The sequence below is a fragment of the Martes martes genome, assembly GCF_963455335.1.
Source record: "Martes martes genome assembly, chromosome: 9".
In the NCBI taxonomy this organism is placed as follows: Eukaryota; Metazoa; Chordata; class Mammalia; order Carnivora; family Mustelidae; genus Martes; species Martes martes.
In genome coordinates, this window is record NC_137896.1 from 138372215 (window position 1) to 138398397 (window position 26183).

General features: G+C 57.8%; 1 protein-coding gene across 8 annotated transcripts in view; it reads left to right on the top strand.

Annotated features, from left to right (window-relative positions):
* MYT1L (myelin transcription factor 1 like) overlaps window positions 1–26183 on the top strand; it is a gene marked incomplete at both ends in the record, with an annotated part of 128786 nt that overhangs the window by 14198 nt on the left and 88405 nt on the right. For all 8 annotated transcript variants that reach the window (XM_080812798.1, XM_080812799.1, XM_080812800.1 and 5 more), the window contains one exon: window positions 14728–15083. In XM_080812798.1, coding sequence (XP_080668924.1) covers window positions 14728–15083 — 356 coding nt within the window. The remainder of the gene's footprint in view (window positions 1–14727; window positions 15084–26183) is intronic.

A 26183-nucleotide genomic window follows, 5' to 3' on the forward strand; every position in this document is an offset into this window, starting at 1 on the left:
GGCTGAGGGTGGAGGATGGTGGGACGACCCTGCGGACGCCAGCGCCCGCGGGGACCCCTCTAGAGCCGGGGCCCGGCTTTACACAACATCCTGTGCCGCGTGCTCAGAAATGCTGAGCCGGAGACAAGGCTTCAGGCACCATTTTAAAGCCCTCTTGTGTCACTCATCAACACAACGGGCACGACGCATGTGGACCCCCATCTAAGACACGGCTTGGACACGAGTTCCAGATTTGATATTTTGGAAGATGCAAGTTGGGAGACTTTTTTTTTGCCCAGCTTTGGCTCCAAGTCCCAGAAGGATCTGGAACATTTCCCTCCACCCCTACCCCCAACCCCCCCACCCCCGTCAAGGCAAAACAGGGACAGACACCAGACTTCTGGCCGAGTCCACATTCGGCGTCGCCCCTGCCAGAGGACGCCTCCCTCTCTGCGGCGTCTGTCTCACCGAGCCTCTGGCCAGCAGGTTCCTCTGTGCGCGTGAGGAGCGGCGCTCGCTTCCTGGCGCCCTCCCGTGCTGGCAGCCCTGCCCCGTGTACAGTCTCCTTCCCACAGGGACCGCCCTCAGCACCCCAGAGTGGACGGACGGTCTCCCTCGCTGGCTCACAGCGGCCGCTCACTGAGCGCCCAGAGACAGGCTGCGTGGGAAGCAGGAGGGCTCTGAATGGGAAAATGAGTGAGAAATGGGAGAGTTGGTGAGCAGATGAGGTGCAGGTGAGTTCCGCCTCAGTTTCCCACGGAGCAGCCTCCTGGGTCACCATCCTCGTGCTTGGCCTCCGCGCCGGGTGTCTGGGCTGTTGTGTGAGGAGGAGCCCGGCCCAGGGAGGAAGTGCTTCACCCCAGAGGACGGGCAGCTCTCTGCAGAGACACACAGATGGCACGAGGTCCCAAGCGCCCTGAAGGAGGTACGGCGGGGGGCGGTGGGGTAGAGAAGGGGCGAGGCCACATCCCACCAGGCTCGTCAGTGCTCGCAAGGGGGAGCCTCCCACTGGCCCGTGAAGGGCCAGCAGGGCACTTGGGTGGGGGAACGTGGGGCTGGCCTGGCCCACGGGGGAGCCTCCCACTGTTGTCTCTTCAGCCAGTCCGTGAAGCCCGCCATGCAGCCCCTGCAGCGAGACCACCGTCCGCTAAGTGCTGAAGGCGACTGCAGCGGTGGACGGGACCGAGGCCACCAGGATGGCCAGTTCTTCCCGTGCCTGAGTGCGGACTCAGAGCGCAGGAGTCACCAGGCCGCAGGCAGGGCCGTGGCACGGGTGTCAGCCCCCGAGGGTGCCGGTGGGCGGGGAGCCCGGGGAGGACAGAGAAGCAAGCTGCCCATCGGGACTGCAGCGGCCCCCGCGGCAGGGCCAGTGAGGGGGAAGCTGTGGAAGGCGCCCACGTGCGCACACGGGGTCGGGATGGCCAGCGGGCCACCGGCAGACCCGTGGGCCCCCGCCCGCGTGCGAGGGGGCAGGGAGGGAGGGACAGGACCCGGAGGCCCCGTGGTCAGCTGGTCGCAGCTTGAGGCGCAGGGGAGCTGGGAGGGGAGGGGGCCGCCAGCCGGAGAGCAGGGTCAGTGCGGCCTCGGGGGCAGCGGCGCCCTGGTGCACGCCCAGGACCAGCTCGGCAGCCCGGAGGAGACGCGAGGGCCGGGCGCGTGTCTGAGCCCCACGCGGCATTTCCGCTCATCCCAGACTGCCTAGGGCCGCACCTGCAGCCTGGGGTTCCTCTCTGTGCTCGAGAAGCTTCCCTCACACTCTCGTAACTGGAGACGCAGAAGCTCGGGGTGGTCGCGGGCCTCGCTCGGGCCCCAGGGCCAGATCTCCGGGCACCGGCGCGATCTCGGCCCGGCTTCTCCTGGCGTCCATCCGACTGCGTCGTCCTTCTTCCACTCGCGGCTGGCGCACGGAGCACTGGCGCAGCCCGAGAAGCTGAGACGCCGGGGAGGGGCCTTCCCCCTGAGCGCAGCCGGGGGCCTCCCAGCCTCCCGTGCCCCGGAGAGCAGCCGCGGTGACACGCGGCCCCTCGCGGGCTGAGCCGCAGCTTCAAGCTCAGCGCGTCTGATGGGTGGTCAGATACGTGAGGTCAGACGCCTCATTCTGGGGCGGATCTTCCCGATTTCTAACCGAAGAGTTTCTGTGGCCCTTGGGCATTTCCCAGAAGCAAAGCGAGCGAGCGTATCCGGGTGGACGGGCTCCTGCCGGCCGAGGCCCCTCTGCTCCCTCAGGCAGCGCGGCCGCTGCGCTCACCGCTGGCGGGAGCTGAGCCCAGGTCGCCCCGTCCCGCAAACGCCCCTGGAGCTGCTGGGGGCAGAATTGCCGCCAGGCCGCAGGGCACAGAGCACCTGGCCTGCTGGCGGTCTACGTCTTCCCGTCACGTGGCCACGGAAGCACCAGAAATGGTGAAGCCCACACGGTTCTCAGCCCTGCAGTGAGAAATCAAGCGTCCTTTTAGGAGAAACAGAATTACTCCCGGCAGCGGGTCTCCACCCGAAGGCTGACGTCCCTGGAGTCTGAGCCCCAGCCCGGGCTGGGGGGGACACCCCTCCTCAGTGAGCCCCGGGCCTGGCCTGGCCTCCGTCCGGACCGCTCTGCTCCTGACCATGCACCAGGCAGCCAGGACTGCTGGCAGCCACCTCCCTCTTGTCTCTCCAGGCCCAACCTTCAGGTGGCCAAGCCCGTCAGCCTCGGGGATCAAGGATGTCCACCTTCCATCACGTCGGTGCTCCTGGGGCCCCAGAGACACCTGGTCCGTGGTCCTTCACTCCAGACCTTTGAAGGCACTGAGGGTCGGAGGGGTCTCCTGTCTTCTCAGTCAAGAAACCCGAGACCCGTAGTTACGGAGCGACTCCCACCAGGGCCTACAGTCTGTGAGGTAGCTGCCAGACCAACCCCCTGGTCCCACAGCAGCGTTCATATCCCGAGCAAAATATCTGAGAACCTTGGCATTTATAGGACTAAGACTTATCTTTCTATTCAGAGGGAGGAGAGGTAGGCAGTTTGGGGGAAAACCGATACAAAAACATTCTTGTCAGCTTAGTTATTAAACGTGGAGACAGACCGGAGAGCCACGTGACAGCACCGAGCACGGTAAGCTGGCACCGCGTTGGCGTCCGATGACAGCGCCCAGCTGGGGTCCTCGGGCACCGGCTTCCCCTCTCCAGGCCCCCTGCAGGGTTTCCACACCATGTGAACGAGGCTCTGCTGCATTTCTTACAAAAAGAAAGAAGTTCTACACCTCGGCTCTTACTCTGATACAAGGAGCGCAGCCGGTCTGCGTCAGAAGATTTCTCCAGAAGCCTGTCCCCTTCCCACGGACATAGTGCTAGGGCCACAAGGAAGCCCCAGTACTTATTAGCACAGCGTGGGGCACCCCTGGGTAGGGTTAGAGACTTTCCATCGAAACGCCTCGTCTCACTGCCCGTGAGCCCACTGCTTGATAACACAAGTGCACGGACCACACGGAGGACCGACCGCGTGGCAGGTGTGGCCTGGAAGACGGTCCTCCTCCTTGTTGCCCAGAGACCTGAGCAGCTGGCCAGCAAAGCAGAGAGGGGAGGACCTACCGCCGGGAGGTTAGAGACAGAGCTGGCTCCCAGGTGCGCACACACGGGGACCTCACGTCCAAGAAGACGCCCGGGGGTATCACCCCTAAACAAAGCAGTAGGCCGGCACTGCGCAGGTCACCGCCCCTTCGCCCCTAGCCACACCTGCCACAGCCCGTCTGACTAGGAACACTTAAAGGCCACAGCGAGCATTGCAGCCGCCCTGGGCACCCTTCTGCCTCCGAGGCCACCACCCTGCTCACGAAGACAAAGGGGCTGGAGAGAGATGGGATGGGGCAGCCGTGCCCCGTTCAGAGAAGCCAGGACAGACCCTGACGGGAAGAGCATGGCGGATGTCCCAAATTTGCCCTCAAAGCACCTTTCCCGTGAGCTGTCACTCCCCCTCATTCGAAACAAACAGGGCGACGGCGTGGCTTTTCTCCAGACTCTGGGAGAATCGCCTGTTGGACGCGAGTGGAGCCCTCCTCAAGGAAGTCTCGCCTATGTTGTCACCTGGGTTTAGGGCTGACAGCAGACAGTCCCCGCGAGCGCGGAGACCCGCATCCAGGTGGGCGGTGCCCGGTGAGAAAGTGCAGCTGGCGCAGTGGCACCTGGGCCGGGTCTGCACGCTGCTGACTCCTTGCAGGGTGGCGAGCCTGGTGAGGCAGCCCGTTGGGTGCTTCCATGGGAGCAGGGGTTCTCGGGGACGCTGGAAAGTAAATGAGGAATGAACATAGCTCGTCCCGCTGGGATGTTCCCCAAACACGGGGTGGGAAGCCCCAGAGGCACGTGGATGGGCTTGTATGGCTGCGACCAAAACATGTACACGCACAGCAGCCTGTAGCTGATCATCGCCACAGAAATTAAAACCAGGGCTACGTGGTAAAGAAAACATTTTTAATCCTCCCTATAATGGCCAGATTTTAAGGCTCCTAGTTTGCAGCCTGATGCCCATTAAACTGTGGAGCGGCTTTGAAAATCTGTGCGGAGGAAGAGCTTATATATTTTGCTTGCAGCGGCTTATTAGAAAATGCATATTTAAGAAGCTTCACAGTTTCTTTCAAAGGCATATTTTGCCTGGAGCGCGTGCGGGTGTGTATGTGCGTGAAACGTTGTCTCTCTCTCATATACATGAGCTACGGTGTCCAAATGGGTCCTCTCCAGCCCAAGTAAACCTGCGCACATCTCAGTCTTCAGCCATACCAGGACCTTAACCGTTACACAGCTGAGTAGTTTCCTGAGCGCTTTCCCACCACATTGAGACAAAGTGCCGTGTCCTAGAGCACCGGGCAGAGGACCACCCGGCACCTGTTTGAAGAAGGAAACCCTCAGCTGCTTGTTGTGGGGGTTTTCTGGTGTATTTGCCCCCGGCACAAACACGCAAGCCGCTTGCCTCTCAGTTCTTCCCGCTCGTCTGAATGGCGCAGGTGCGGGACGCGTGCTGGTGGAGGCCCGGCGGCGGGGACGGCGCCGCCCTGGCGTGAGGGACTGTCAGGGGGCTCAGCGCTGCTGCAGCACGAAGGGTCACCAGGGCATCCGTGCCTGCGGTGGGACCGAGAGGAGCGCTTCCTCCCCAACGACGCTGTCCCGGCTGTGGCCTCCACGGCATTCAGTCTCTTCGTCTGTGTGGTCTTCGTGGCCAGTGCTCAGTGTGGCCCAGGGCCCTTCGGGGCAGGAGCGTTGGTGCCGACATGTAGATGTTCAGCAAGAGCAAGTTGCTGACCGCGTAGCCCCCAGCGGTGTGTGCTTGTGCAGGTCTCACCCAGGGCTCGCTCCTCCAGCCAACGGGGACAGGAGGCTCGAGCTGCCGTGCGGGCAGGGCTGCAGGGTATGGACGGGCTCCCGGGACAGTTGCTTTCTGGTGGCTGTTCATTTCGACCCTCCCTGTGCCTGACAGAGAGGTGCCTGCTTAGTGGACAGGAAGTCTGCTCTGATGCGGACTGTTGGGTTGAGCCTGTGCACGTCACTTAAACTCTCTGGCCTCAATTCTTTCATTTTCTAGCTGAAAAAGTGGGCTCAGTGATTTCCAAGGCTCCTTACCTGGCCAGACTTCACAGCTCCGAGGGAGCTGACATCGTCACACAGGACATGGGCTCGTAAGGGCCTGGCCACTTTGGGAAACCTTGTTAACGACTTGAGATTTTTAGCTAAAATAGTGTCTTTGTGTTTAATAGAGCAGTGTAATTTTCTAATCTTACTGCCAAGAGGTAGCTTGGTTCTTAGGATAATTTTATCCTCACGTTCTCAACATCCTAGTTTGTAAATGGCCAAGAGAGTAGGCATTGTTCTGTGGAGGAAGAGGGGACGGCACTCATTTGCTGAAAGCCAGCTGCTCGTAGAATCGAGGCTGAGGACGGGTGGGGCCACACCAGAGGTGTCACCAACACCCGTCCATCGAACAGAGGTACTGAACCACCCACCCCGTCACTTGGCACAGTGGGGATTTAGGGTAATAGCTATAAGGTCCCTAAGTCAAGTCCATAAGCCAAGGAGAAAACAAGTAAGGGAAATGCGTATTCAAAAGCCAAGCTCCCGGTAAGGTAGGATTGACACAGTCGGTGCTAAGTATCGAACAGTGTGGAGTCCTCCAAGGAAGAGGGCCCTGAATTCTGGGCTGGTAGGAGTGACTTGGAGGAGAGGGTGGAACTTGGGTCGCCAGGGGTCCGCGAGGGAGAATGGTCGTGGGTGGGTGAGGGGTTGTAGGAGGAGAGGCAAGGGAATGGTTCGCCACCACGAGGGCTCCGGGCCATGCTATGGCGTCTAACATCGTAGAGAGAGGACAGAGCCACATTTTTCAATTCTTCAGAATGAAGTAGACAATGTCCAAGTTCGAGAAAGAGTTGAACACACTTATTAGCTCATGCTGCCTTGCAGAACTCCCTGAAATGATGGCCAAACCTTTGGTTCTCACAGGCAAAGGGACCCTGGGGAAAACAATGGAGTGGGGGGCAGCCGTGGAATTCTGGAAGCGGCAGAGCCAAGAGTCTAGGACTGTCTGATCCAGCGGTCAGTTGCCCGCCCCCAACAGCAGCGGCATCGTGGTTGCCCTGGAGACACCTGACTCTGGACCCCCTAAACCTTGGGAATTGGTGGCACCAGACACTTCTGATGATGGATCTGACAGCTGGGAAACTGGTTTCAGGTGTGCGGAGGGACAGGACCCCTTCATCTACCACTCCGATCCTGAGCCGGATGAAGCAGCCCCTTTCCCCCGAGATGGGACACGCTGAGCCAAGTGTTCTCTGAGGGGAACGAACCACAGGGTCCCTGAAGGCCGAGGGCAGACAGGAGGGCTGGGTGGGCATCTGTGTCCAGAAGGCCCGGACCTGAGTGTCTCTGCACTAGTTTCCAAGCATGTCACGTGCCGGGGGATACCTGTGCTTTACTGCCGCACGGCCGGATGGAGCAGCCTGGTCTGACGCCCGCGGTCACCGTGGTCCCCGCCCTGTGTGCTGGGCGCATGGAGACGTGACGAGACATGGGGGGAACCCTAAACAGAACAATAGAAAACAACCTGGAGGAAACAGAGATTACGTGAAAAGAAGGAAATCCTCCCTTAAAAATGGAATATTCTCAAAGAAATGGGAAGACAATTACTTAGAAAACAATTAGGACCCCAAAGAAACTTAAAAAAATACACAAGAAGTAAAAACGCAAAGCTTGAAGGTAAAGTCGAAGGAATCTCGCAGTTAGAGCACAAAACTCTGGGGGGAAAACAGAGAAGAGAAGACCATTGCCAGAGGCAGCTTCAGAAACACAGCATCCAGACCCTAGAAATCCGGGACCGGAGGAACCATGGAGGATAAAATAGCACTAGAAGCAAATGCAGAATTTCCCGAGCCGACCGCAGAACCGCCCAGCCCCCCAGGCGCCCAGCACAGGAGGTGAGCACCTGCCCCAGCCCCACAGACCGGCCGGGAACCTCAGGAACCCCTGCGTCCCACAGAGGACCAGAACTCGTCATAGTAGTGGACTCCGTGGCCAGTCGCCAGGACCTGGACGTGAGAAAGGAGGCAGCGCCCACACCCAGAGCGGGGCCGTTGGAGTTTTGTCCCCGGGTAGGCCGCCGTGGTGGGCAGGGCCTCGCATGGACACGTTCACACACGCAATCTCCAACACGTCCCCCTCACACGCCCTTCTTCCTTGAGCGCCTGGAAATGCGCCGCACCCACATGAGAGGCCACGAAGGGCGGAGAGCAGCAGATCCAGCACAGAGAGAGGGCAGGGCACTGCCCTGAGAGATGACAGGGTTCCCAGATGGACAGATGCCTCGGGGACAGACCTTCAGAGCAACGAGGCAGAGGCTCCTTCAGGCCGACGGGGAGGTGGTCCTCGTGGGCTGGCGTTTGCGCCCTGCAGGGAGTCCAGGGCTCGAGGACGAGATGCACGGATAAACCTCCTCTGGGCACCTGTGTCCCCAGCGCTGTGTGTGTCTGGGGCTCCGACGCCACTCACAGCCTCTCCGTGTGGGGGATGGCGTCGGCCCTCTTTCATCTGTGGAGACGTGGCCCGTCCTTCCCACGGGGGCAGCCACATTGCTCGCTGTCTGTCTGTCTCCTGCCCCACCCCGGCCGTGGTGCCATCGTCTCCGTCAGGCAACTGTCCACGCGTCCCTGGGAGGTGAGTGTGTCTGCGCTGCTCCGTGAGGCGCGTTCTTAACCGGGGACAAGGGAGCCCCTCGGCCTCGTTCCTTCAGGAGAATCTGATGTTTGCCAACCACAGGACAGACATCGGAGAAACGGACACATTACGGTTTTCCTCGGTCCTCGTGGCAGCCCGGTAACGGGGAAGCTTTTGTCTTTCCGGTTCAGGAGGCGACATGGGGACAAGAGAGTGTCCAGCCTCTGTGATGCTCAGCCGTGGGCCTTCAGCAAGACACTCAAAATCTCCATCTGTTAAGAAGGGAGTTAGAATTGTTTCTATGCCACGGAGTTGTGAGGGTTTGGGGATCAGTATCTGCAGACAGTAGAAGACCGTGGGAAGCCGCTCTGACTCACACTGTTCTCGCTGAGCCGGGACTAGAACTCAGGGCTCCAGAATCGTGTCCAGATACGACTTATGGTATTCTAAGTAATTATTCTAAGCGCAGCACAACGGAGGCTCTTCAGACAGTGCCACCGATAGAGTGTCCTCCGCGGGAGAGGAGATGACCCAGAGCACCCGTGAGTCCATGACCCCCTTCCGCCGGCCCGCCTCAGCGCCAGGGGCAGGTCCCCTTCTCTCACTGGCCGCTGTCAGGACGAGTTGGAGCAGGATCACGCCACCAAATCCGCCTTTCGGTTACGGAGACCTTATCCTTTGTTCATATTAAAATTAGATCAGTGAAAACGTCAGCGAAGAGACCATTAAAAATAACACAGTAACCGGCCTGAAGCGCTGGTACGACACGGTATTTCAAGTGTAAGTGTTTGCAGAGGGCAATGAACCAATTTTCTAGAATGACCTGATGGGAAAGACTGAAGATCCCTGGAATTGGGTGAACGCTGAGAGGCTGCTGCAGCCGAGAGGACTGTCACCCTCCCGCGGCACGGGGACACTCAGGGAGCGTGGGGCTGAGGGAAACCCGTGGCTGATTCAATGCAATCTTCCTTTGCAACTTCACGTAACTTCAGCGAGGCCCACACATGGGCTCTGTTGTCACCAAGAGTGACTGTGGACCAGGGCTCCACGGCTTCCCCTGTGCAGGCCAAAGTAGAAAACGTACCTGTTTTAAGTCTCAGACATTGTGTAGTCTATAAAGGGTCTATAAAGGGTCTAAAAGTCTATAAAGTCTATAAATGGAGGAGGGGGCACAGGAGGTAAGGAGCCTGTCGACACCCTGCGGACAAGGACTGGACACCCGTGTCGCCTCTGCACCTTGTGTGTGCCGAGACTGGCCACCGCAGCGGCTGACGGGTACAAGGAGCCCTGCTCGAGGCATCACCAGGGGTCCATGGGGAGACCCAGATCGTCTCCCGCCATCTCCACGCAGCTGTCAGCCGGGACCTTTGGGGCGGATTGCTCTGACTTTGCTGCTTTCCTGGAACACGCCTCCTTCCGTGACTGGGGGAACAGAAGCGGCTTTCTTGAGGTCCGAGTTCTGGAATCCTGAGCGGCCTCCTGACGCTCGGCCCTCCCTGTCCTCCTCGTCCTCCTGCGGCTGCCGCTCTCCTCTCCACCAGGGGCTCACTCTGCACACACCTGTTGCACGCCCACGGTGTCCTGGACGGCTGGCTCAGGCCCGCCCACGGGCTTGTTTGTGACGACGGAGACAACCAGCATGCTAGCCCCTCGACACCACGGTTCTGGGACACTGGAAATGTGACTCGTGTGACTGAGGAGTTAATTCTTTTAATTTTCTTCAACTTTAATCACACAGCCACACGTGACTGGCAGCTGCCGTACTGGGGACTCCCAGCTCCAACATGCACAGGCGATTAAACACAGGCTGTCTTCTAGTCTCGTGAAGGAGAACCCGCCACCCCAGGACAGGGCAAGTGCTTCCACTTTTTTTTTTTTTTTAAAGATTTTATTTATTTATTTGACAGAGATCACAAGTAGGCAGAGAGGCAGGCAGAGAGAGAGGAGGAAGCAGGCTCCCAGCCGAGAGGAGAGCCTGACTCGGGGCTCGATCCCAGGACCCTGAGACCACGACCTGAGCCAAAGGCAGAGGCTTTAACCCACGGAGCCACCCAGGTGCCCCAAGTGCTTCCACTTTTATTAACTGGAGGAAACTGTGGTCTGTTCCTTCAACAAATACTCCTCGACCCCCGGGCGTCGGCAAGGCTCCACTGGCCACCATGGGAAGGACGCTGCTGGGGGCTGATTGTGCTACTGAGGAGCAGAACTGGGGACTGAAGCAACGGCACGGACCCCAGACTCTCAGCAGAGCTCGGGCGCTCCCTCGCGCAAGGGGCGTGGGGGATGAGCAGCCACGCACCTGCCGCGTCTGTTTACCTGGAGCTTCACCCTCCTTTCAGCTTCCCAGTTATTCCTAGGCGCTACCGTGCTTCCATGTGTTTTCTGGAAAGCGGAGACCTTCCAGGGTCGTGGGTCTCCGTCGTCCTCGTAGAGAGACTCCTCCATGCTGGTGGCGGTGAGCCCAGCTGAGTCTGTGGAGGACACAGCTGTGAAGCACGCCCACATTTATAGCCCCTGGGTGGGCCGCACTGGCTGCCGGGGGAGGGGGGCAGCACCCATCCTCGTGGGAGTGCAGCGTCTCTGCCCCCGGGGGCTGGCCGCCTGGTCGCAGACGCGATGTTACAGAATGTGGGTTCCAGAGGACCCACGGTCCTGTTGCAGGGTCGTCCTCCAAGTTGGGTTTTGAGACAGTCCAAACCCCGGGGTCGCATAGGCCAGGAGGCCTCTGGGGACTCGAGCAGGGTCCCGGCCACCAGCTGTCTGACGCATGAGTGACATCTCCCTTGCGGGTTTGGATTTTGCTCCCACGTTTAAAGTTGGCACCAGGAGCCGGCGGCCAGTGAGGCTGGATCCAGTAGGAGAGGGGCAGACGGAGTGTATCTGCAGAAAGTGTGCCACACGAGCTGCCGATCCCTTTAATGGACACGGGGAAAGGCTTTGAGCACCGACCATGCGAATCAGCAGAAAGTCCTGCCTGTGTGAGGTCAGCGGACTCCAGCCTGAAATTTAACCGAAATGGCTTCCAAAGTCATAAACGGAGGCAGATCAGAAGATGGGGGAATTCAGACTTCAGTAGGACCGTGCGGAGACCGTGGGGAATTCTGAATCTTTAAAACCATAGCACAGGCAAGGGACAGGCAATACTTTCATTACACAGATATGTAAACTGAGGCCCAGTGTCCGGGAGCCCATCCTGGTGTCCACAGAGTCGAGCCGGGGACGCAGGGCCCTGCACGCGCTGTCCCCTCCATGTCGCTACCCTGTCTGCCGAGGGCATCTGTGCTGAACCCGGAGCCCGCTCGGGGAGGCTCAGGCCGTGACTGGCAGGCGCGCGCCGACTCCTTCCCCTTCTCACTCTGCCCTGGCGCCCCACACCCACGCGTCTCCGCTGTCTGACTCAGCGACGGTCCTGCTTCCTCGCCTTCCCTTTCTCTCCCCCGCCCCCGGCCTTGCCCCTGCAGAGGGCTCTAGAGGACAGGGAGCCGCAGTGGCTGCCAGGAGATGGGAAAAGGAACCAGCGCAGGGGGGCCGGGCCGTGGCTCCTGTCCTCACGCGGCAACAGGAGGGCCCGGCGGGCAGGCACTGAGGAGGAGCCGTCCTGACGGCCAGACGCCCCCCAAGCCCCCGCCATGTCGTGCAGCTCAGCGCCCAGGCTCTCAGGCGCTCCCTTAGCCCGACAGGTCAGCTTCCAGAATCCCAGCAGCCTGTGCGTCCAGACCGAAGTCCAGCTCTGTGAACGTCTCACTGCAGCCTCTGTTTTAAAGGTGATCTCCATGCTCCAGCTCTGAAAATTAACCCCCGGCCATTTAAGGTCTGAGCCACCAGTGGGCCCTCAGAGATCCTGGGCAGCTGGGTGTGTGAGGATGGAGGGGAGGTGACGCAGGGGCCCCAGCCGTGGTGCTGGCCCGACTGCCCGGAGTCGCCCTCTGCCTGTTGTCCTGGAGCATTTCGAGTAGTCGCTGAAGCCTGGAGTAGGCCGAGCGTACCTCACCTTGCAGCGATCTGGATGGATCTGATGGTCAGAGGAGGCCTGGCGCTCCACTGTGGGGCGCGCCCGCTGTGCGGGGAGCCCTGAAGCAGAGCAGGGCTCCTCGGTGGGTGTGAGCGGATGCCGTGGGCCGACTCGGCACAGCAAGACGCTTGCCACTCATCTCCATCTGGACAGACACAGCCTGGGCACAGCCGCAGCCTGCTGACCTGGGGGTCCAGCATCACGGATGGACAGCCGGCGGGGGGGGCGCCCTCCAAGGCGCAGCCGTATGTGCGAGGCCACTGACTCGGTCTCCCCAGGACGTGGAAAGAGGCACACAAAAGAAAGCTCAGAGCTCGTTTATGTCGTCTTAGAAATGATGTATAGACGAAGACGTATTCTCTACAGGTTTTTTCTGGTTATAGTGTTATTCTTGTTCTGATTTATTACATTTTTAAGAGATGCCAAGTTCCAAAGGCCGATGACCGTTCACCCTGGGTTTTGGAGAGGGTGGAGTCTCAGGAGTCACCCGTGGCCCTTGCTTGGCAGATGAAGAAGGGACGCCGGCACCGAAGCAGGGACTGACCACAGTCACGCTCTCGGCTGGGCAGGACGTCCCTCGGCTCTGGGCACGCCAGCGGCCCCCAGGGCACCCGGTGAGCCACGTTACCTTCACTGGGCTGTGAAAGCAGTCAAGCAACCCGAGGAAACCATTTGCCGAGAGACGGAATCCTCGCCCCTCCCGCCCGTCCCGGTCGGAATTGTCTGGGGAGCGTCGACAATAGTGACAGGTGGCCGGTGGCGAGCATCCAAACCACGCACGGGCAGGCTTGCCGGATTGATGGGCTCCTAAGCAGGAGCACGAGTCGCGACAATGATCCAGGAGCGGTGAGCGGTCACCGTCTTCCCCTGGGGCCCGGGTTCACCGCACTAACCTTTTCCTTCCGGCCCCGAAGCAAGCCTGCGAGGTGCTGGCTTACAGCCGGGGACCCTGAAGTACAAAACCGAGTGTCTGTCCATCCCCTCCCTGGGTGAGACTTGCCACAGGCAGCTCGCACGCACTGTGTTCCAAGCAGAATGCCTCCTAGCACACATCCCCCCCATCCCACCGTTGGTCCAACTCACTCCTCTTCTCTCTGCTGGGCCACCCCCGAGCTCATCAGGGACTTGAGTGTCCGGCAGAGGCTCTGAGGGCTCTCACCCGACACCAGGTGGGCAAGTGACCCCCTTTCCTACCCTTTTCTCCCACATCCCTCCCACGGGCGAGGCGTGTCACTGAGTCCCCAGGCTGGTCGGCCGCTCCTTACCTTGGCTCACATCGGCCACCTTCCTGCTTCCCCCGACCCCCGTCACACACTCTAAACCTCCTGCCTTTGGTTTTTTGTCTGTTTTCTGCACTGATCATACTCTTTCTTATGTTCATATCTTTGCAAAGTCTCTGTTTTGTTTAAAATTCTTTTGAATAGCTTCATGCATCCCCTTGGAAAGTCCCCCAGCCTTGTCCTTCTGGGGCATGCCCTGGCTCCCTCCACCTGCTGTCCCTCCCTCTTTCTTCATAATGTAGCGCCCTTGTCACGGCACCGATCACACGCCCTCTGTTTGTTCAGCAGCCCTTCCCTGCATGCTCATGGCATGTGGTCCTTAGTGCACGTGTGAACCACACCAATTGCTTCCAACACGGTCTCACACTCCCTTTCTACATCTGTGTCTTTCCCCTCTGAATCTGGCAATGCCTGGGGCCCAGCACCAAGGAGCCTCCGAAAATGGGTCCATAGGATCCATGCTCCACGTTTCAGGTCGGAAAGCTAATCAGAGTCCTGCCGGCTGCTCCGTTAGTCACGGAGATGGCGCATCTCGTTTTAGACAAAAGGAGCGTCTCTCTGTGCTTCCATGTCTTTACCCCTTACTCCTTGTGCTACAGCTGTGGGGTTTCCAGGAAGACAAGCGCCGTAATTAACAACATCACTTTGGAAAATTGTCTTTCCTGAGAGAACAGGGGTGGGGCCCTGCTCTAAGGGTCTGACCCAAGTCTGGGCCAATTTCAGCAAGATTTAGGGATGACCACCTCTAACGCTGAGTAGCTTTCTGTAAAGTCGAGAAGATCTTCTGCGTACAGTCCAGTCGCGTGGCTGTCCTCAGCAGCGAGTGCGCGGTTCATCTCCGAGGAGCGCATTCTGTTTACAGACGCCGTTGTCTGTAGCGTAGAAAGATCCAAGTACACCCAGAGCTTTCTTACAACACACATTTTCATACTTCACATAGTGCGTGTGTGTTAACTTACTGTGCACAGACCCGGTCTTCTTGTAGAATGTATGTCGCACTGAAGGCATATTTGGCTGGTTGTTTAAGAAGGTGAATTTGTGTTGTCACCTACGTGATTTGGGGGCAGTGTATCACCAAGCATCCTCCTGAACTCCACGGGACATGGGACCTCTGCGTTTGTGCGCAATGGCTGTAACCAAGGCCTGGGCGGGGAGACTGTGCGGTGGGGACCAGACGCTCTCCGTCCCTGTGTGGACGGCACTTGTGCTGGGTCTCAGTTTCCCTGACCTGGGACCCTGGTGCTCTGACATCCAAAGATAGTGACACAGATCTCTCTCTCTCTCTCTCCACAGCGTATATGGCTGCCCCTTGGCTAAAAAAAGAAAAACACAGGATAAGCAGCCCCAAGAACCTGCTCCCAAGCGGAAGCCATTTGCCGTGAAAGCCGACAGCTCCTCGGTGGATGAGTGCTATGAGAGCGAGGGGTCCGAGGACGTGGACGAGAAGGAGGAGGACGAGGAGGAGGAGTTCTCGGAGGACGAGGACGAGCACAGGGAGGAGGACGAGGAGGATGAGGAGGGGGACCGGGAGGAAGAAGAGGAGCTCGAGGAGGAGGAGGAGGATGACGATGAGGATGGGGAGGACGTGGAGGACGAGGAGGAGGACGAGGAGGAGGACGAGGAGGAGGACGAGGAGGAGGAAGACAATGGTAATCTTTAAAATAGTAGCAGGCGTCCAGCGGTGTTTGGGGCCGGTGTACTGGCGTGGAGTTCCCGGTGTTGCACAGTTGCTCACTCACAAAATAAGTCGGCCTGGGCAAGGCTAAAACAGGTATCGATCATGCATCCTTTGCACTGGTTTGAAAGCATCCCTTTCCTTGTCCTGCAGGACAGCAGATGCTGCCTCACTCCGGTTCACGCGGCTCGCCACCAAGATGGGCTGCGGCGCCATCAGGCACTCACTCGAGGGCTTGTCTGAGCTACTGTATCCGGAAACTTAGGGCAGCACACCTGGTCTTTAACCTTCCATGTTCTTGGATGCCCTGCCCAGGACTGCTGCGCTAGCCCAGGGGCTGGTGGGGGACAGCCTAGCCGCTTGCCTTCTGGGGGCTGGAAGCTGGGCAGGACCCCAGGGCGCCAACGGGGGGCATCAGTCTTGTCTGTGTATTGCCGATTGTCGTCCTTTTTGCCACGGATCGGGGCGGGAAGGAATATTGCTGAAATGAAATAGTTCGTTGACCCGTCCTCTGCTTCGTATCCGAGAACCGTGTTTCTGACCTGGGGCGTCCGGTGTTGCGAGTGACACGTACACACAAAAGCCTGGTGCACGGGGGGTGACCAGGGTTTGGGCAATAGATTGAAGACGGCTTTGCTCTTACGTCCGGTTTCCTCTCAGTGGCAGACCCATCAATGTGACTCGGGGATAATCCTTTCCTAAAAGTCACTTTTTTTCTAGAGAAAGGTGGGAGTTTTCTGAAGAATCTAGATTTAGTCTTTATTGGCTTAGAGAAATGCCAAATGTGTTAAGAGGGAAGGGAATGTTTCTCTCACGCTTCTTCCTCGGGCTCAAAGCTCTAACAACTCTGAGTTCTGGGAGAGCTGATCTCTCCGCACAAAGGGCAGAGGCGACAGCCAGTGAGTGTGGCGCGTTGTCCGAGACGGAGTGAGGCTGCTTGCGCTAGTCCGGAGCGGTGGACGCAGATGAGCGTCCCTCCTTCAGGAGCCTGGACGTTCCGCGGGTTAGAGCAGGTCGCGGTCGCCGTGCCCCTCACGCAGGTCTGGGCACACGGCCATGCGCTCGTGTTTGCATTTGCGCACGCATGCCGATGTCACGCCCCAACGTGCGCAGCCCCGAGGCTGTACCCCTGTCGTCATGTTGAGAGCATGGCGTGGAGACGGTCTGGTGACACGCGTCGCAGCAGAGCCCCGGAGGCACCGCGGTCCTCCCTGTGTGCACCGTGGGCCCACACCCGGCATCCCTGACCAGCCAGAGCTGTGCATGCTCAGAATCTCAGACTGTGTGCGGGACGCTGGAAAGCAGAACGATTGGGCAAATCACCTGCGAACACTTTCCTGGGTGTGTGTGGTTCGGGGTGAGGTCGCCAACTTCTGAAGCCGGTGACTGGTCTGTGGCTGGGCCGTGGCTCCTGCCGCAGATGGGGTGAGCAGAGCCGCTCCTCCCGACGCCCGCTGTGTGCTCGGACAGCAGCCGCAGCCCTGCTCCACCTGCTGGTGTCTAGTGCAGCGGGCTCTGCGAGGACGGCTTTGTGAATACGCAGAATTTAACCCGGGTCTTACCGCATTTTAGGTTCTGTTCTTCATCGACTAGGATTAAACTTTCAATTTTAGTTCACTTTGGTTCACATTTTAAATAACCTATTTTTAAAGTACAAAGTGCCGTAATTTGGAGAAGCAGGGACTTAACGCAACGGCTTTACCAGACGAATTCGGTGGGTTTTTTCCTTTTCGTTTTCGTTCAGTCGGCCAGCACACAGGGCAGTAGATGTAGTGTTCAACAATTCGTCGATCACACAGAACACCCCGTGCCCATCACATCATGTGCCTCCTTCATGCCCCATCCCCCAGCTCCCCCCTCTCCCCGTCCACCTCCCCTCCAGCCGCCCTCAGTTTGCTTCCCGGACTTCAGAATCTCTTAGGGTTTGCCTTCCTCTCTGGTTGCATCTTATTTAATCCCCCCCTTCCTCCATGGTCCTCTGCACCGTTTCTTATAGTCCACCCATGGGTGAGATCATAGGATGATCGTCTTTCTCTGACTGACTTATGTCGCTCAGCAAAATCCCCTCCAGTTCCTTCCACTTGATGCAGATGGCGGGTGTTCATCCTTTCTGATGGCGGAGTCCTATTCCGTTGTGTATACGGACCATATCTTCTCTGTCCATTCGTCTGTTGAAGGGCATCTCGGTTCCTTCTACACTTTGGCGATTGTGGTCACTGAGATAGGGGTGTTTTTAATCATTATTCTAACTTGGATGCTTAGAACGTGATTGTGTTTTGAAGTGAGATAGCAGATCAAAACGAGTGACGTTTTTCTAGAAAAACTCAAGTAAGTGAGCATAAGCGGCTGTATGGTGGGTGGGTGTGATGTGGGCCCCGTGTTTCGCCCAGCAGGACCGTCTAGACAGGGACTGGCAGGTACTGCGTGAGAATCTGAGCATACAAGGACACAGTTGGGAGGCAAATGCCCGCCCAGAGGATAAGCACTCCTTTGTCAGGCTCCTGGACCCAGAACTCATATTCAGCAGCCCCCCCTCAAGCACCACCTAAGACTAAGACCTCTGAGGGAGTATCCCCAGCAGCCAGGTGTCCCCATCCACCCCCTGTCAGAGGCACTCCTGGGTGAGTCCTCAGTCCCGAGGAGTCCCTCGGACCTAATGGTGACAGTCCACGTGGACGACCGTCCACGGGGGCTCAGATCACTGCCAGTTCTTTGCAGAGAAGCACCAAAGTCTTGCTCAATCTCTGGGTCAAGCTGAAGCATCTTTCCTAAGAAGAAACTACTTGAGGGCCCCGGTCACTAGAGACCGCTTCACCGAGATTTGCCAGAACCCAGAGAAGTCTGTTGGAGGGCCCCCGTGATCACAGGGTCCAAGACCCCAGCTGGCCAAGTGCTTTGCTGATCAAGCAGTCATGCCCGACAATCTCCTGTTTCCACGTCCTCTCTTACTGAACACATTCTGGTTTACCGTCCCGGTGAGTTTAGTGCCAAGATCACTGTCAACAAGTGCGAGTTCCAGCCTTGATAATGACATCTTCACCATGGGAAACACACTGTCAGTACAGGGCATCCCAAACAGAGTGCCTTTGTCCACTCCTTGAATGGATTTGGCAGAAATCATGCACTTGGGAAAGGCAGGCGCTGTCCCTTTCTTGTCTAGTGGCCGGGGTTCTGGGTCTCCCTCTTGAAGTCAATCTTTCACATTCCTTTGTTTCCGCTCTCAGTGGCCATCCTGTCCCTGAGCCATCATCAGATCCCCTCCAGCATGGACTGTCCAGGTTATAGAAGGACCGTTATTTATGCGCAGGGAATTCGATCATTATTTTAATTCCCAGGACCCTACAGCACTGTTGTCACCTACGAATGAAATATTGCTAATAATGCGCATGTCCAGCGGGCATATTAAGGTTCGGGATCCTGTGGGGTCTTCAGGGCTTGTGTGAGAGAGGGGGAAACCATGTCCTTGCTGTGTTCACGAGAAAGCCAGGCCTAGAAAGACTCAAGGACTTCCAGCACGTGCTGGCTGTGTGGTCAAACTCTGCTCATGTCCTTTTTATCATTTTCTGCGTGTTTGAGCAACAGGGAAGAATATCTGAGTAATTCATTTCAGATTAAATTCCAATTTAATTCATCAAAATTGTATTTTGTCCAGTTGGCCTGGTCTTTTGCATGGAGGATTTTATTTTCAAAATACATTGCAATGACCTAGACCACATTTATTTAATCAAAGTTCCCGTGTTAAACTAAAGGTAAGAAAGTTATTACTCAGGGATCATAGATTTTTCTAATAGCAGATTTTGTTATTATGTTTTCGGATTCTTACGATTTGAGAAGTTTAGATAATGTGGTCACTTAATGCCTCATAAGTTAGGGTTTGGTTTCATAGTTCACCCCACTAAAAACAATCAACTTTCAGTGGTAGCCACATACGTCCATACCGTCGGCATCTGTGTGTGTAAATGTTGTCCTCATGAGGACGTGCAGATCTGCCCGCTGCCAGGAAAGACAACTCCAAGAGGAACAATGCACCAATTTGCTCTCCAGACTAGAGAAGACGCTCATGCCCACAGCTGTCTTCAACACATAACCGTTTCCTAACGCCCTGCTTCTGAAACGTCTGTAAAACGTCAAGTCCTTTCTGTGCTGCTCTTTGTTGACTCCTGGGACCGCCCTGGATAATTTGGCTCCGAGGGACGGTTCCGTGGATCATTCGGTTGGATTAGGAAAACCACAGACTCTTCCTGTCCTGAGGCTGTCATGGTCCCCGCAGCCGCACGTGGGGTGGCCATCCCAGGAGCTCACGGCGAGGGAGGAGCTGGCTGGTCTGTGGGGAGCGTGAATAACGGTGGAGAGAACTTCCGGATGGATGATACGCTCGGTGCAGGCGGGGCAAAGCCCACGGACCAGAGACAGAGTGACACTGAGGTGCACGGCGCCCGGGGCGCACGGCTCTTCTCAGGCCTCTGTCCCATCATCACGCTGCGCTGGCGGCTGCGCCTTTCCCGTTCTGCCTCTGGGCCCTTCCCACCGCCCTCGCGGGACACCTGGAGCTGCTGGCGGGCCATTCTCTGCAGTCACACCACCAGTTCCTCCGCAAGAAATGTTCTTTTAATTGCAACGTGCGCAGGGTGTTTTCCGTCAAGCAGGATGAGGCGGTAAGGCCCCCCGTGGTTAAGGTGTCACACGACTTGCGGAAAACGGGCTCGGATTTCTCTAAGACAAGGGCACAAGGAAAGTGGTGTGGGGTCTGTGTTGTGGCCTCTGAGCTCCCCCCACCCCTTCAGAATGCTGTCCTGGCATCGATTAGCCAATGACCCTCACACGTCGTTCTCCGGAACTATCCCTGACGAGGAAGCGGTTGAAACACAGGTGCAGAAACTCACCATTAGCGGAAACTCACCATTAGCGAGCCAGCTTTCTGCCGAGGTCAGCAGAAACGGCCCTGAGCTCCGAGACCAACACAGGAACAAAGACGGTGTGTTTGGCATGCAAGATTTCAACGGGAGAACGGCGGGGGACACAGTCGGGAGAAAGATGTGATGATTTTTTTATCACGTTAAAAATTAATCTTTCCCTACATCTGTGGAAGCATGGTTTTAGGAGGGTTTAGTGTGCAGATACGGGGGCCGGGAGGGCCCAGCTCAAGCACGGGGAAATGAGTGAACACAGAGCCAGACATTTCTAGGTAGAAACCTGCAGTAAAAATTCAACATTCTTCACACAAACTAATTTTGCATGAGTGTAAGATATAATCAGAGCTGGTATTTCATGAATTTTCAGACACTTACATCCGAACTGGAAAACTTGCCGAGAATGTAACGTCATGCACGTAAGATGCGAGCAGCATGCGTGGAGTGTGCTGGGGGAAACCCTTTCTTCACATAATAATAAGAAATAAAGGAGGCAAGAGAACAGATTTAATATATTCGTATTCAATTTGTTTTAAGGGCCACTTGAAGGAATTACCAGCTTATGTGTTTTCTTAACATAATTTTATTCCAAATGCCATTCAAAGCAGAATAAAGCCCGGCCCCGAGGCGTGGGCTCGCAGATGCTCCCAGCCCCGCGGGGACTACTTGTGGGTGGGTCGCTGCCCTCGCTGGCCCTCGGTTTGCCTGTCGAAGCTTTAGGAGGCGAGCACCGGCCTTTAGCCCCGCCTGCCGTCCTGTCTGGAAGCTGGAACAGGTGCCGAATGGAGCGGGGGATGTGGTTCCAAGGGACCAGCAGCGGCGGGTGTTAGCGGCCCTGGCCCCCACGCGTCTACTCGAGCTCCTGCACGAGCCCGAGCCCGAGGCCCCGGCTGGGTGTAGCAGGTGGACTGTGCACAGCGAGGCCGCGCTGACGTGAGGGACAGCCCGTTTCAAAAGACGGAACATCCCCTGAGGACACAGAAACTAAGTAGAACGCACCTCCTGCCAGAAGAAAGGCATGATATAGAACGGAAGAGCAGCGCGTCTGCAAAAGAGAGACATCGCGGTTCCTGACAAAGGGCAGAGTTAGAAGTCACGCACTAAGGCAGAGCCTTAAAGATCCGGGCTCAAAGAGCAAAATTTCCAGGCCCCAAAGATAGTTGAACTTAGGTCCCTGAAAAGTTGTGCTGCTTTTGTTTTCAAAGGGCCTTTAGACATAGGTCAGATTATGTCCATCTGATGGGCTATAGCCATGGTTGAGTAGAATGGAGAACAAGGACCCTGAGTCCTCTCAACGCTCCCTCCCAACCCACGTGCCGACTAGAGATGCACCTGTGTGTCCAGTCCGTTCTGTAGAGTTTGGAGACTCTCTGAGCTGTGTGTGAGAGAGAGAGAGGGAGACAGGGAGAGACAGAGAGAGACAGAGAACAAGGAGATAGAGAGACAGAGACAGACAGGCAGAGGTTAGTGAGACAGAGGACAGAGAGACAGAGGCAGAGAGACAGAGAACAGAGGACAGAGAGGCAGAGGGAATGGGGGAGACGGTGGTTAACATGGGTCAGTCTGGCTCGGCCTGAGAGCTACTGACTTCATCTAGCTCCTTCTGTGGGTGGGGGGGATACGACTATCTTATTTTTAAGTCGAAATTTGGATAAGCCAGAGATACAGAAGTCACCAAGTAAAAGGATCCTCAAAGGTTCGTCATGCTTATTCTGGTGCAGGTCACTTCCTCATGAACAAACACTGTCGGGGAACATGACTGGGGGCCCCTGGGCGGCTCCGTTGGTAAAGCATCTGCCTGGGGCTCAGGCCTTGATCTGAGGGTGCTGGGATTGAGCCCCAGGTCGGGCTCCCTGCTCAGCGGAAGCCTGCCCCTCCCCCTGCTTGTGCACTCTCTGTCTCTCAAATAACAAATAAAATATTAATTTAAAAAGAGAAAGGAACATAACTCACAATTTCGCAGGTCATTATGTAACTTGGTCCCCTGGGAAAACTCCTACTTTTCCTTCAGGTTTTCTCCTTTGGCTTCAGGATGTTTCCTCTTACACAAGGGACAACATTTAAAATCGGTCAGACAGAGCTCGTCCTCAGACGGTTGGTAAAGGCTCTGAACAGGTGCCTCGACCCTCCTCACACCCCACACTCCTGCTTCTCCACACGTCTGACCCGAAGATCTAATGTGAAGACTCGGGGGGCCGCAGGACTGCGGCTCGTCTGACGGGCATGATGAGGGGCAGACCGCACGGCGGACCAGCCCTGGGACCTCCCCTCCGCATGATGCTCGGGAGACGTGTGTCTGGCGACCAGCTCTGCTTTCCCTCCCTGAGTTCACGCACTGGAGACGCAAACGTGCTTGGAGCCCCGTCCGCATACCAGTGCCGGGGGTTTGCTCGTGAAAAACAAGTCGACGCTGGCCCCCACGCGTCAGGCGGGCAGACCGGACACACGTCTCAGGCTCCGTGCTCGGGACCAGCGAGTCGGTCACCCTCCAGAGCCAGGGTGCGGGGCCCACGAGACGGCCCCAGGACACAAGGACGTCGTGGAGCGGGTCCCCACATGCACAGCGGTCAGCTGGTGGACGGTTTATGTAAACTTCGTGTCGCACAAATATGTGTATGAATCACACGCATGACGTACGCAGAGACCGTGGGTTCCATGTTCCGGGCCGCTGAGATGAAGCAAGCCGAACAGCGTGTCCAGTCTCCCGATGCGCATACAGGTCGTGTCTACACTGCATGTGGCCCGGTCAGTGTGCAGCGGCATCACGTCTGAACAAAGAGCACACGTGTTCACGGAGAAATAATTTAGTGCTAAAACACGCTAGCTGTCACCTGCGCTTTCGCGAGTTCTAATCACTGATCGCAAATCCACCGTAACGGAGACTAACAATGGGAAAGGTCGAAAATGGCGAGAATCCCCAAAAGTGACGCAGAGACAGGAAGCGAGCAGACGCTGTGGGGACCCCGGTGCTGACAGACGCGCTGGACCCAGGGTGGCCGCGGGCCCGGTCTGTAAGCGGCGCAGTGTCCTTGAGCCGAGCTGCGCCCGTGCACGGTGCCAAAACCGGAACCAGAGCTCAGCGCCCGCGAGTTCGTCGTGCTGACCCCGTGCTGGGACACGGTAGCCGCCGGCCACACACGGTTATCCACGCGTAAACCAGTCAGACCTAGGAAGTATGACGTTAGTTTAAATGAACAGAGTCACAGAATGCTCACGACGTCTCTCCTGGGCCTCGCAGGCAGGGGTGCTGTCTGCTCTTCCCCCACCACCGCCAGAGGCGCGTCCCACGACCTGCCAGTTCCACAGTGGACGCACCGTGTCCTGGTCCCCGTCTTCCCCCGCGAGGCCTCCCTGCTCCTCCGCACACAGACCGTGGCCCGACACATGCCTCACATTTGCTTTCCATGGCTTTGCGTGTCTCCCAGCACCGTCACTTCCGTTGCCACCAGGACGTGAGCCTGGTTAATGGTTCTGCTCTAAGAACTGCGTGACAGATAGCGGCCTGGTGACTAGCTGAGGGGGGTTGGCTCCGGGTCCCCAAGCCCCTGAGAGCTGCGACAGTCACACTTGTGTGAGATCTGACGCAGTTGTCCTCGTGCCCTGTGCTCCCCAGAGCTTGCATGTGTGCCGTTTGAGGAACGCGTCTAGAAGTGCCGATATCTGACCCAAGCCAACCAAAGACTGGTGGAGTTTACATCCCTCCTAGTTAGGGGCATCCCCCGTGCCTCAGTTTACCCTGTGGGACCCAGCGGTGCTGGTATTCCCGAACCCAGACCCATGTGGGTACCCCTGGGTCACCGGCAGGTTGCACAGTGCACCGCCGAGGGGTGCGGGAAACCTTTGTTGTCCGGGCACAAGGAAAGCTTGGGGACAGACAGGAGCCGAGATCCGTAGACCCTTCTGAAGCTCGGAACTCGTCGGGGAGCCTGCACGTGTCTCGAAGGGATCGTGCGTGCGAGCTGAGTGGGAAGGCAGCCAGCACAACCCAGCGGGTGCAGGGAGCGCCTGCTCATGCTGCGTGGGGCAGACGGGCCGCAGAGACGGAAGGCACCACGGACGCCCCGGCGGGAGCCGGCCGGACCAGTGCACAGCACCCCGGGGCCAACAAGTACGCGAGCCACTCGAGGTACAGACGTCCACGGGAACGAGGCGGAAGCCCAGGAGCAGCCACAGAAGGAAAATGCAGGGTTCACAGGAAAGGGCTGGAAGCACGCATTTTGGGTGATGGCATTCGTTCACCGGGGTCATCTCCTTGCTCAGCACTGAGCAGAATGAAGCCTGCGTGGGAGGAAGCAGAGAGACCCAGCGGGACAGCACCCCTGGAAGGCACTGAACCCCAAGGAGGCTGAGCCCACCCCCCGGCGGTCGCTCTGTGTGTCTGTCCTGCTTCTGCACCTCCCGCACCTGCAGCGCCCAGGGGAGGATGAGCGTGAGGCAGCCAGGACGGAGGCCGTCTCGCAACTCTCTCTCTCCGGGATTGCGGAGCGGCTCTTCCCAGGGAGCCCCGCGAGGGTGAGACACCCAGAGCCATGGCCACCTTCTCCCCACAGAGAGCACTGCAGACGGAGGCCGCGGCGGCTCGCACACCCTCCCCGAGACGGGAACGAGTGTGCCCGCCAGCAGCCGGTCCCACCTCGGCCCGGGGTCCCCCTGCCCCCTTCACCGGTACAGGCCGTTTACTTCGGGCAGGCGCTGTCTTAATTAGAGGCAAAATTCAGCTAATTCCACATATTTTTTCATAATCCATTGGGAATCATATGTCAGATTTCATTCACTCATTTTATTTGATTTCTTTTTATTTAGTTATTTATTTTTAGAGAGCGAGTAAGAGAGTATGTGAGCGGGGGGACGTGGGGGGCAGAGGGCGGGAGTCTCCAGCAGACTGCTCAGCACAGAGCCCAACACAGGGCTCGATCTCACGACCCCGGGATCATGACCTGAACCGAAATGAAGACTTGGACGCTTCACCGACTCGGCCACCTGGGCGTCCTCCATCACGCATTTTAAAGGTTCAGTTCAAAGAGACTCTGAGTATTTTATTGGTGTGAACAGAATTCGGACACGTCCTCACGCTCGCGCAGCCCCCAGCACAGCCTGCGGACCCGTGCCCGGTGCGTCACACCGCCAGGCGGCCGGAGCGGGCCGGGAGGGTGTGGTGCGGGGGACCCTGTTCCTGTGCAGAGGGAGGGCGTGGAGCTCTGGGGCTCAGACGAGCCGCTATGGCAGAGGAGCGACCTGCGTTTGGAAGAGGAAGGAGAAAACAAACCCAAGGAGCACCAGACCGCGCCCGCCTCTGTGGGCAAATGAGAGACAAACTAATTCTGGGAAGAGTAGACGGCCCTTCCCGGAGCCCCTGGGGCTGCCTGGAGAGCCAGCCCTGTGCTCCCGCAATCCGTTCTAATGGGTGGAGGACACTCGGGGTCAGAGCTCCCGCTAGATGTGCACTTAAGAAGGATCCGCTGTAGATCCATGAGCTCAGTAGCTCCCCACCCCCCCACCCCGGGAAGATCTGTTTCCCTTCAAGTCCGGGAGCCGGAGGCTCCTCGGGAGTCAGGCTGCCGTCCCGCTGGGGGTCTCGGCCGAGCCTGCACCAGCCGGCTCACCTACACCCACACGGAAGCACGGGGACCTAGCGTCGCCTCTCCTCCTGGAAGCAGGCACAGGCCTTCCTCCCTCAGACCTTTGTATCTCCCGGATAACCGGTCTTTGAGGTCAGCCCAGTTTGAGTCCCCAGAAGATCCGCAAGTTCCGGAGGTGGGGTGAGCGTTGTGAGGGCACGGGAAGCCCGGGCGACCGTGGCTGCAGGACTCACACCCTCCCAGGGCACCGGACGCCAACGGGCCCACAGCTCTTCGAATGCGAAAACCTCGATACAGTCGTACCAACACCTCTTTCCCCCACTGACTCTCTCTGTGAGCCTAAGACAATGACGGGCTCTGGAAGGCGCAGGCGTCTTTCTGTACTCACGCTGACAAGGGTCACGGGCACGCGTCTCCGCCTGGATCATTTCAGCCGCCGCCAACCCAGAAGCCACTGCTGAGATGGCAGGTACGGGCAGACCTCGTCTGAAAGTTCCCCAGAAACTGAAAATAAGACAAACAACATTGTCCAGTGGACCCTGATTAGGAAATGTGAGGTGGGGTCTTCCGGCCGAAGGTGTGAAG